General features: G+C 38.6%; 1 protein-coding gene across 8 annotated transcripts in view; it reads left to right on the top strand.

Annotated features, from left to right (window-relative positions):
- The window catches only part of nbeaa (neurobeachin a), a 321,036-nt gene extending 310,677 nt beyond the window's left edge, over positions 1 to 10,359 (top strand). For all 8 annotated transcript variants that reach the window (XM_067433708.1, XM_067433710.1, XM_067433705.1 and 5 more), the window contains 7 exons: positions 283 to 354; positions 1,731 to 1,886; positions 2,966 to 3,136; positions 3,314 to 3,415; positions 5,121 to 5,317; positions 6,151 to 6,302; positions 8,836 to 10,359. In XM_067433708.1, coding sequence (XP_067289809.1) covers positions 283 to 354; positions 1,731 to 1,886; positions 2,966 to 3,136; positions 3,314 to 3,415; positions 5,121 to 5,317; positions 6,151 to 6,302; positions 8,836 to 8,926 — 941 coding nt within the window. In that variant the 3' untranslated portion in view covers positions 8,927 to 10,359. The remainder of the gene's footprint in view (positions 1 to 282; positions 355 to 1,730; positions 1,887 to 2,965; positions 3,137 to 3,313; positions 3,416 to 5,120; positions 5,318 to 6,150; positions 6,303 to 8,835) is intronic.
- The last annotated feature ends 1,887 nt before the right edge of the window (positions 10,360 to 12,246 follow it).

Raw genomic sequence — 12,246 nt, 5'->3', positions numbered from 1 at the left:
ATCAGAAATAAGATTATTTTTCTCACCCCATTGGCAGATCATTTTGCCTGTTTTAAGCAAAAACTCTCTTCATTTTGATATTTTCCCACAGCAAACAAGCAAAAATATCTCATGTTGTTTTACTGATCTAGTAAATGCATCTTGATTTAAGAATATTTAGATATGTGGACTGGAAACAAGACACAATTACTAAATAAGAAGAGCCTTTTCTGCAGCGCAGCAGCTCGTCCGGTTTTGTTTATGTGAGTTTATTGCGCAGGATTAACGGTGTGTTTTGTCCAGGTCTCAGAGGTGCTCCGGGATACTCTTTAGAACAGGCTCATCACCTCCCTATTGAGATGGACTCTCTGATTGGTGAGTTTCTCAGATCATGTGTTTCGTCACAAAGGGACGGTTCTGAAATTCCTTCAGTTGATAGACAGATAAAGCTTTGATTGTGTCTTTAAATAGAAAGACTTTGTATATCTAAAGACGGTACACTCATATTACTTGCGAATGGAAGAAAGTGCAAAACACTGGTAAAAAAGGTCCCACCTTCTTAGTAAAAGAACCAATCACTAATTGGTGAAGTCATCGTATCACTGCAGCTGCCGTTAGAAGCTCCGGTTGCATATACACTATTTTCCCAAAAGTATTGGGACGCCCCTTCAAATCATTGTATTCAGCGCATGTGCTCAGAAGTCTCCAACTTTCTGCAGAGTCAACAGCTCCAGACCTCCAGACTTCTGTGGCCTTCAGATGAGCTCAAGAACAGCGGAGAGAGCTTCATGGAATGGGTTTCCATGGCCGAGCAGCTCATCCAAGCCTTACATCACCAAGAGCAATGCAAAGCGTGGGATGCAGTGGAGTAAAGCAGCCGCCACTGGACTCTAGAGCAGTGAGACGTGTTCTCTGAGCGACCAATCACGCTTCAGTCTGACAATCCCATGGACGAGTCTGGGTTTGGCCATCGCCAGGAGAACGGGACTCACCTGACTGCATTGTGCCGAGTGTAAAGTTTGGTGGAGGAGGGATTATGGGGTGGGGTTGTTTTTCAGGGCTCGGCCCCTTAGTTCCATTGAAAGGAACTCTTAATGCTTCACCAAGACATTTTGGACAATTTCATGCTCCTGCCTTTGTGGGATCAGTGTGTGGACGGCCCCTTCCTGTCCCAGCATGACTGCGCTCCAGTGCACAAAGCGTCGCTCCATAAAGACATGGATGAGGAGTTTGGTGTGGAGGAACTGGACTGGCCTGCACAGAGTCCTGAGCTCAACCCGATAGAACAGCTTTGGGATGAATTAGAGCGGAGACTGAGAGCCAGGCCTTCTCGTCCAACATCAGTGCCTGACCTCACAAATGAGCTTCTAGAAGAATGGGCAAAAATCCCCATAAACACACTCCTAAACCTTGAGGAAAGCCTTCCCAGAAGAGCTGGAGCTGTTAGAGAGGGTGGGCCGACTCCAGATTAAACCCCACGGGTTAACAAGCGGAAGCTCATGTGTGTGAAGGCGGCGCAATACTTAAGGCCATATAGTGTGTATATATGCTTTTTTAGCATAAGAAGCAACATTTATAGGGCAATCTGTCAAATTTTGAAATATGTACTTTAAATGTGGCGAGCAGTTTTTGAGATTTCAGGATTTTCCCATTCAATTAGATAAGACTTGGTCTCGGATGCCAACAGCTGCCCAGAGGTGAACAAACTCTCCTTGTCAGTACTCACACCTGATCTGTATTTTCTTTCCCAGCCAATAACTCTGGCATTAGTAAACGGCAGATCACGGATCTGGTGGATCAGAGCATCCAGATCAACACACACTGCTTCGTGGTGACGGCCGACAACCGCTACATCCTGGCCTGCGGATTCTGGGACAAGAGCTTCCGCGTTTACTCCACCGAAACAGGTGTGTGTGTCCTCTGAGCACTTTAACTCTTTCCCTGCTAAACACGGAATTTTCCGATATTTGTGAGAAAACGCTTCTAGGCCAAAAACTGAATTTTAAGGGTTTCCGTTGTCAGACGCTAGGGGGCGCTATTACACATCTCCTGAATGAGCACTGAATCTCCTGATCAAAAAATGCTCTTCTTCCTCAGTATTTTTGTCTTGTTTCTAGTCCAAACATCTAAAACATCTTAAAACAAGAAGTATTTACTAGACAAGTTAAATTATTGTCTTGTTTTGGGGAAAATAACTCCAAATGAAGAGAGTTTTTGCTTAAAATAAGATAAATAATCTGCCAATGGGGTGAGAAAAATAATCTTAATTCAAACAGAAAACAAGATTATTTTTCTCACCCCATTGGCAGATTATTTATCTTATTTTAAGCAAAAACTCTCTTCATTTTGAGTTATTTTTCCCCAAAACAAGACAATTACTTTTGCTTGTCTAGTAAATGTTTCTTAATGTAAGAATTGTTAGATATTTAGACTAGAAACAAGACAAAAATACTGAGTAAGAAAAGCATTTTTTGCAGTGTGAGGAAGACGTAGTAAAACAAGCGATCGCATGTAATCATATGCATATGAAAAACATGATATTAAACATCATATAAATCAAAACGATCTAATGTTCCTGAATGAGATGCGGAGCCAGGACTGAAGCATTCGAGGTGTAGATGGACTCGATCTGAGTTTGATCATCTCTGAATCTGATCTGTGATTTTCTCAGCTTTTGGTTCATAATGTTGCTTTATCCATATTCAAGTGTTGATAAAAAAGGAATGCATGAAGCTAGAATTAAACAAAAAAAGTTTTTTTTTGTTTAAAAGAAGAGGCTCCGCTCTGATATTGATCTATTGCATGCTTAGATATCCATAAAACAAAATATTCTATGGGCTATTAGATTTTGGTATAAATGGTCAAAAACTCTGTTGGTGGCTGGTAACTTTTTATTTTTAAAATGCTGGCGGGGAAAGAGTTAAAAAGCGTCCTCTCCTTAAGCGGATGTGATGTGTATGTTCTGACCTGTTCTCTCCTCATTTAGGGAAGCTCACTCAGATCGTGTTTGGCCATTGGGACGTGGTGACCTGTTTGGCGCGGTCCGAATCCTACATTGGTGGCGATTGCTACATCGTCTCCGGCTCGCGAGACGCAACTCTTCTTCTGTGGTACTGGAGCGGACGACACCACATCATCGGGGACAATCCCAACAACAGTGAGCATCAGGAGTTTAACCAATCAGCATCAGGAGTTTAACCAATCAGCATCAGGAGTTTAACCAATCAGCATCAGGAGTTTAACCAATCAGCATCAGGCTGCATTTTTCTCCTCTTGCGGCTCTAATGTAAGCGATATTTAGGCTAGCGGAGCCTGACCGTGTGTGTGTTTTTAGGTGATTATCCGGCACCTCGAGCGGTTCTGACTGGCCATGACCACGAGGTGGTGTGTGTGTCGGTGTGTGCTGAACTGGGACTTGTCATCAGCGGGGCCAAAGGTCAGTCTGAGAGGACGCGGTCTGAATAATATGGGCTATTTTCAGACTGGTGTTGGTTTGCAAAAGAATTCATATATAAACTCAGGGCCTAAAATGAGCACTCGCCAAATTTTTTCAGAAAAATCTGCATTCGGCGTATAAAACGGTGTCACTCACCAATTCAATTTTTATGAATTCTAACAATGCATGAACGTGAACAAACATGAATGACGCTCTGGGCAGATGATGTGAAAGTGAAAGTTTTGTGCATATATCCGAAGGTCACTAAACTGAGCTCTCTTTCACATCATCTTGCGCTTGAGTGCACAAATTCACACAAAACTGTAAAAAAAAAAGCTTGTATCCTAGTAAACATAGTTGGTTTTGTCTTAAGGGAACGATAGAGAAAGTAAACGCCCGTGTACACTGTAAAAAATGCTCTTCTCACTCAGTATTTTTGTCTTGTTTCTAGTCCAAACGTCTAAACATTCTTACAACAAGAAGTATTTACTAGACAAGCAAAAGTAATTGTCTTGTTTTGGGAAAAATAACTCAAAATGAAGAGAGTTTTTGCTTAAAATAAGATAAATAATCTGCCAATGGGGTGAGAAAAATAATCTTAATTCAAACAGAAAACAAGATTATTTTTCTCACCCCATTGGCAGATTATTTATCTTATTTTAAGCAAAAACTCTCTTCATTTTGAGTTATTTTTTCATCTAAAAAAGACAATCTTTTTGCTTGTCTAGTAAATACTTCTCGTTTTAAGATTTTTTTGTATTTTTGCTTTGTTTCTAGTTCAAGCATCTAAGTAAGAGAAGCATGTTTGCAGCGTATCAGTGTATTAGATCCGTGCATTCGCTCTTAAAGGGACAGTAGCCTAATATAGTAGAACTAATATTCCTGTTGTTTTTAATCAAACAACAATTAGTAAAGAAAAAAATCACTCACTACTCTTGACTAACTTGTGTAACTTTAATAAGGAGGTTTAATTTATACAGTGAAGGCTTTTTATATTTGCTTACTTTATTACATTTCTGCTCTGCAAAAAAATGCTTTCTTGGTGTTTCTGTCTTGTTTCAAGTGCAAATATCAAAAACATCTTAATTTCTTAAGAATTATTTCTTAAATTCTCCATTTTCTATATAAGCAAATGAGACAATATATTAGATATTTAGTCTTGTTTTCTTGGGGGGGAAATCTAAATGAAGTGCCTTTTTCTTAAAACTAATTTAAAAAAAAATAATCTTAATGCAACTGGAAAAAACAAAAACATTTTCTCACCCCATTGGCAGATCATTTTATTAGTTTTAAGCAAAATGCACTTCATTTAGACTTCTTTCTGATAAATAACTTCTGTAATTGTTCTTGATTTAAGAATATTTTGACCAAAAAGAAAAAACTCAATAAGAAATGTTTTTTTTTTGCCAGACCAACCTGAGAAATATTAATTTGTGCTTTTGCTTGCGATTGGATTATTGATTATTATTTTCTTAATAATGTTTTAAATGGATATTAGGCTAGTAGATTTAGTTTAGTTGTGAATCTTCACTGATATCTAAAATTTTGGTGTCATAATTGCTGGTACATTTTCTTAAGTCATCAACTAAACAGTTTGTTTTAGGCCCTTACCGTTTACTTTAAAGCCATACCGATAAGGTTTATTTTGAATAATGATTATTTTCTTGCAGTCTAATGACCAGATTGATGTTGTGTTGTTGTCCAGAGGGGCCGTGTTTGGTGCACACCATCACAGGAGATTTGCTGCGGGCCCTCGAGGGTCCCGAAAACTGCCTCCAGCCCCGGCTGATCTCGGTGTCCAGTGAGGGCCACTGCATCATCTACTATGAGAGAGGACACTTCTGTAACTTCAGCATTAATGGAAAACTCCTGGCACAGATGGAGATCAACGACTCCACACGCGTAAGAGGCCACTGCATGTTCCAACAGAAACAAATACACATTTACACAAAACGCTCTCTATCCCTGCGTCCCAATTCAAGTTCTATCCATACTAAAAAGTATTCGAAAATAGAACTAGTACGTCCCAAATCGTAGTATGCTGAAAGGAGTATTACAAAGACTAAAATGCTCTTCTTACTCAGTATTTTTGTCTTGTTTCTAGTCCAAACATCTAAAAATTCTTAAAACAAGAAGTATTTACTAGACAAGCAAAAGTAATTGTCTTGTTTTTGGAAAATCTCAACTCAAGATTATTTTTCTCACCCCATTGGCAGATTATTTATCTTATTTTAAGCAAAAACTCTCTTCATTTTGAGTTATTTCGATTAGAACTACAAACGTGGATGATAAGTGTTAAAAAACTACATAAAGATGATGAAGTAGTATATCCCAAAATCTTGCACACACTCAACAGTATGTACTTTTGGTAACACTTTAATTTAAGGTTCAGTTATTAACTAGTGTCTTATGATCATGCATATTCCTATGATATTGTCTGTTTATGAGCACTTCTAAAGCTCATATTAATGCCTTATTCTGCATGAGCTTATTCTACATCCCTTAATCCGACCCAATACCTAAACTTAACCGCTACAAAAACTACCTTACTAACTATTAATAAGCAGTAAAGTAGGAGTTTACTGAGGCAGAAGTAGGAGTTAATAGTGAATATGTGCTCCCCATACTAAAGTGTTACCGTACTTTCTTCACAGAAAGAGTACATACTTTTAGGACGTAGTATAAGTAGGTGAATTGGGATGCAGCGTATGTTTATCCTGGCTTTATTCCCTCAGGCCATTCTGTTGAGCAGTGACGGTCAGAACCTGGTTACAGGAGGAGATAATGGTGTTGTTGAAGTCTGGCAGGCCTGTGACTTTAAGCAGCTGTATATTTACCCCGGATGTGATGCAGGCATCAGGGCAATGGACCTGTCCCATGACCAGAGGTCAGCACACCGACACTATATATACACAAACCCAATTCCAAAAATGTTGGGACACTGTACAAATTGTGAATTAAAAATGAATGCAATAATTTGCGAAATATCATACACTTATATTTTATTCATGATAGAATATAGATGACATTTTGAAATGTCATGCCAAATATCGGCTCATTTTGGATTTCATGAGAGCTACACATTCCAAAAAAGTTGGGACAGGTAGCAATAAGAGGCCGGAAAAGATAAATGTACATATAAGGAACAGCTGGAGGACCAATTTGCAACTTATTAGGTCCATTGGCAACATGATTGGGTATAAAAGAGCCTCTCGGAGTGGCAGTGTCTCTCAGAAGGCAAGATGGGCAGAGGATCACCAATTCCCCCAATGCTGCGGCGGACAATAGTGGAGCAATATCAGAAAGGAGTTTCTCAGAGAGACACTGCAGAGAGTTAGAAGTTATCATCATCTACAGTGCATAATATCATCCAAAGATTCAGAGAATCTGGAACAATCTCTGTGTGTAAGGGTCAAGGGTCAAACTGGATGCCGTGATCTTCAGCCCTTAGACGGCACTGCATCACATACAGGAATGCTACTCTAATGGACATCACAACATGGGCTCAGGAATACTTCCAGAAAACATTGGTGAACACAATCCACCGCGCCATTCGCCGTCGCCGGCTAAAACTCTACAGGTCAAAGAAGAAGCCGTATCTAAACATGATCCAGAAGCGCAGGCGTTTCCTCTGGGCCAAGGCTCATTTAAAATGGACTGTGGCAAAGTGGAAAACTGTTCTGGGGTCAGACGAATCAACATTTGAAGCTCTTTTTGGAAAACTGGGACGCCATCCGGACTAAAGAGGACAAGCTGTTCTCAGCGCTCAGTTCAGAAGCTGATCTCTGATGGTCTGGGGTTCATGAGTGTGTGTGGCATGGGCAGCTTACACATCTGGAAAGGCCATCAATGCTGAAAGGTCTATCCAAGTTCTAGAGCAACATCTGCTCCATCCAGACGGCGTCTCTATCAGGGAAGACCTCGCATTCTCCAACGTGACAATGCCAGAGCACACACTGCATCAATTACAGCATCATGGCTGTTCGGTTCTTTAAGAATATCCCCACCGAACAGGGCATCAGGAGAGGACACGTTGCTATAACGCAATATGGTTTTATTTACTTTCATTTATTTTCCATAAACAGTTGATTTGTCCACAAATAGCAGGTTATAAACCTGTAGAAATAGAAAGGCTATAGTAAACAACAATATTAATAGCCACATATAATATACCATAAAATCTGAATTTAAATAGACATTACATAATATATACAAATATAAATAAATTAAACTTCAATATAGTCAGTATTTTAATAATATTATAAATCTCATAATATACTTAGTGTTTAAACTGAATGACTAAAGCACATGCATCTAAACACAGAAATGCAACACTTTCACACACACTAAATATACATCGATGTCAATGTTACACATTAAACCAATAGCCCAAAGTGTTCTCTGTATTGGCTTAAAGTGAAACCAGTGAGTGTAGTTTTCAATAGCATCGCTGAGCATAGTAATCCATTACCAATGTAAAGTGATTAACTACATTACCCATCCAGCACCGCAAACAGGAAGTAACTCGTGTGACGGTGAAACGCTCCAATTTCAAGCATTTGCTTTTTTATATATCCACGGTTACTATCGGGCCGACAACATTAACATCAGACCGCGCACAAGGTTTATCAGCGTGACCAAAGTAACAGTTATTAAGCATACAATTGGCGCACGTATATAGCGGCAGCGCAAACAGACAACAAACTTAAATTGCAGCTAACTAGACAGAGACAGGAGCTTACCGGTGGCGCATCTCTCCTGATGAGACATCATGCCAAAACTAATACTCGCTCCCGCTTATATGACCGCGCTCATTCATTACTGGATTCGACACACCAGTTTGGGATTTTACTGGTCCACGTTTCAACATGTGACTGGTCCGCACTTCAATTAGGTAAGTGAAACTCCCACCTATTATCCTTCGTTACATTTCCGCTGAACACCCGTGACATAGTGAACGCGACACTGGCTGCGTAGAAGAAGGATCCGGCACTGAAATGGCCAGCCTGCAGTCCAGATCTTTCACCATTAGAAAACATTTGGTGCATCATAAAGAGGAAGGTGCGATAAAGAAGACCTAAGACAGCTGAGCAACTAGAAGCCTGTATTAGACAAGAATGGGACAACATTCCTATTCCTAAACTTGAGCAGCTCGTCTCCTCAGTCCCCAGACGTTTGCAGACTGATATAAAAAGAAGAGGGGATGCTGACCCATCCACCACTAAAAACACCAACACCTTGCAACTTAGAGGACTTAAAGGATCTGCTGCTAACATCTTTGTGCCAGATACCACAGCACATCTTCATGGCTGTTTTGGCAGCAAAAGGGAATATTAGGAAGTCATAAAGCAGTCATTTTAACAATTTAATGGAAATTTCTAACTTTTGAAATTATTGTGTTTTATATGTGTGCATTGCAGGACCTTGATCACTGGGATGGCGTCGGGCAGCATCGTGGCGTTTAACATTGATTTCAATCGATGGCACTACGAACATCAGAACAGATACTGAGATGGAGACTGGAGGAGAGAAGGAGTTAAACCCAGATGAAAACACAAGACATATCTCTAACGTTACGTAGACCTTTAGGGTTGTCCTTCACTCCCCACATACTAGGATGAGTTGCCTAAAGTCCTTTCATCTGCAAAGATCTCGCAAAGGATCGAGGACAGCCGGACGGGATGGACTGCACCGCAGGCTTTGGGATTATTGGGAGGGAGGGTTGAACTTAATCTTTGTAAATACAAACTGCAAGGGGATAAAATCATAATTTACGGAAGATCCCGTCACCTTTAATTTATTAATGACTTGCTGTAAGATATTGTAGTTCCGACGAAATGTTGACGAAGGCCTGCCGATTCACAGGGAGGAAGTGAACCGATCCGACAGGAAACAAGCTTCTCTTTCCTCATCGTTTTGTCATATATGTAAATATTGTGATGGTTAGGAAAGCCGGGCATGTAAGCGGGCCATAAAAAAGAAAATAAAGAGGAGAAAAAAGCAACAAAAAAAGAGAAAAAGAAACCCTCCCTCACTCACACGTTTCGTTATTTACGAGAAAAAAAAAGATTAATGTTGAAGTTTTTGTATCAGACACTTTGCACCAGTAACATCCCATAATTTATCAACGTATAAGGATTTTTGTTTTGTTTCCTACTATATTTAGGCCATTCTCCATTGTATAATTTGTGCATTGATGTTTGTTGTATTGAAATAATTAATATTATAATCATATGTGATGATTACGTTGTACAACCACAGCCACAGTAAGCAATATCCTTGTAGCCAAGAGTGACTGCAGCGACGCAGTTTAACACGTGGATTAAGATATCTGAAATCATGCACGCATACGGAGGCATTTTTATTATTATCCCCCTCTTTACAAAAAACAACTAAAAAAAGTGTGTGAGAGGAGATATTTTTCAATCAGCAACACTATGATCCTGAAATATAGCAGGTGCAATTACTAGTCAGCCGGAAGCTTAAACAGTTCAGAAATGAAAATATGAATTATGCAAAGGAGGTGTTGATCTGCCTTGTGATTGGCCATCGGATGTGAATACAGACGAGACGGCGGCGAGTAGGCGAGTGGTCAGTACTGTATATTTGATTTAATTTGTACATTTGCTAAATATCTTTTGTTTGTTTATTTTGCATCATGATTGCATATAATTTTAATGTATTTAATTTTGTCTGCATCGATTGTGGAGAGGAGAGAATGGATTACTGGCAGGAAGTAAATATGGATGATTTATTTGGATTCAGATGTCATTTTTAAATCAGTCGCTCCTGCTGTTTCATGCATTTGCTGCAACTTGAAGCCAGAATCTCACAGGTGTCTCTTAAGATGTTTAAATATTAATTCATGCCAATATATAGATCAATAACTGTAAAATAAATTGTTTCCTTTTTGTCGTATTTACAATAAAACAAGCCAAAACATCTTTTTGAGGTGTGTGTGTGTGTGTCTTTAAACCCATGACCGTCCTGAACTCTATTGCTTTTATGACAGACGCGTTCAAAACACTTGTGTGTCAAAAATAATACATGCTTTATCTTTAACGGCATTTAGTGATCGTATCGATTATACTTTAATGAAAACACTTGCACTAGAGTTTTTGCTAATTTAAACTATATTTAATTGGTGTTTCATTTATTTGGTCAAAAGCATGTGCTTGAGGCTTATAAAAAGGGAACTGAAACATTTGTCTGAAATCTTTCTGCGACGATCTTTAATAAAATATTAGTTTAGTACTCGCAGGCTGTCTGATGCGGCTTTCTGAGTGTGTCAAACCTTATTTATTAAAAGGAAAAAAATGTATTCAACTGTTGTTTAACATTTTAAATGGGTTCAAAACTGTATTTTATCAAGTGGATATCAACCACTCAGAAGAGAGATTGGGACGCTTGACGTATCTTTTCTTTTTCATTGTAAGTCAATCAACATTTAACGTTAATATCAGTTAAGCCCTAAGCATCTCCACTGCTCAAATGGGGTTTGTTTGTGAATGGCGTTCAGTTTACATTTGAGAGAACTCAGTTATTTCTGTGATTCATGTTGATCTGATGGGTTTCATACTTCAGTGCTTTGACAAAAACGGTTTTTGAACTGTTATAAAAGTGATATTATAATGTCTTAATATAAATCTAAAAGCAAAATGAAAATAAATGTGACTCTGGACCACAAAAACAGTCAATAAGGGTCGATTTTTGAAGTTGAGATGTATAGATGATCTGAAAACTGAATAGATCATCTCTCCACTGATGGTTTGCTAGGACAATACTGTAAAATCTGGAATCTAAGGCTGAAAAAAAATCTAAATATTAGAAAATCTCCTTTTAAAGTTGTCCAAATGAAGTCCTCAGCAATGCATATTACTACTAATAATACATTTCTGATATATTTACGGTAGGACATTTACTAAATATCTTCATGGAACATGATCTCAATATCCTAAAGATTTTTGGCATAAAAGAAAAATGGCAAATTTTAACCCTTATTATAAATTGTTGGCTAATGCCACAGATATACTCATGAGACGCACGACTGCTGAAGTGATCCAGGGGAACATTTTAGGGGCCAATGAGGGCTCCTATTTCTGCAGGTTATGTTGGAAATATGGTAAAATGTCATTTCATTTTAAAAAGTGTTTGTTTCCACCAGGAGGCAGAAATCTTCCACTGACATATGCCACATTGTCCATGAATAAAAATAAAACATTTAGATCTTTAAAGCTGCAGTCTCTAACTTCTTTTAGTTAAAAAAATATACCAAATGTATTTTTAAGCAAGTCTATAACCAGCCAGTGTTCAGAACGATCTCCTTACCTCAGCCGACTCACAAGGGTAAGCTGGGAATAATGTTATCATTGGAGTGAAACTGGTGGAATGTTTTGTCATTACACATAAAGGAGGAATCCAGCTAGTCGGCCATCGCATGTGAGGATACTACAGGTGGCGATCATTTACAGCCTTTTCTCACAGCAGCTGGAATAATTCAATTTATATTTTTGATGGCGAACGACAATCATCAGTGAAGAGTGGAGACTCACCCAGTCAAAAGGTAAAGTAAATAAATGTATACATCATCAAAAAAACGACCATCTATACATCATCAAAAAAACGACCATCTATACATCATCAAAAAAAACGACTTTCTATACATCATCAAAAAAACGACCATATATACATCATCAAAAAACGACCATCTATACATCATCAAAAAAAACGACCATGTATACATCATCAAAAAAACGACCATCTATACATCATCAAAAAACGACCATCTATACATCATCAAAAAAACGACCATCTATACATCATCAAAAAAA

Source organism: Pseudorasbora parva, chromosome 23 (genome assembly GCF_024679245.1).
Source record: "Pseudorasbora parva isolate DD20220531a chromosome 23, ASM2467924v1, whole genome shotgun sequence".
Taxonomy (NCBI): Eukaryota; Metazoa; Chordata; class Actinopteri; order Cypriniformes; family Gobionidae; genus Pseudorasbora; species Pseudorasbora parva.
The sequence above is the reverse complement of the archived record's forward strand: the minus strand, read 5'-3'. Positions and strand labels throughout refer to the sequence as shown.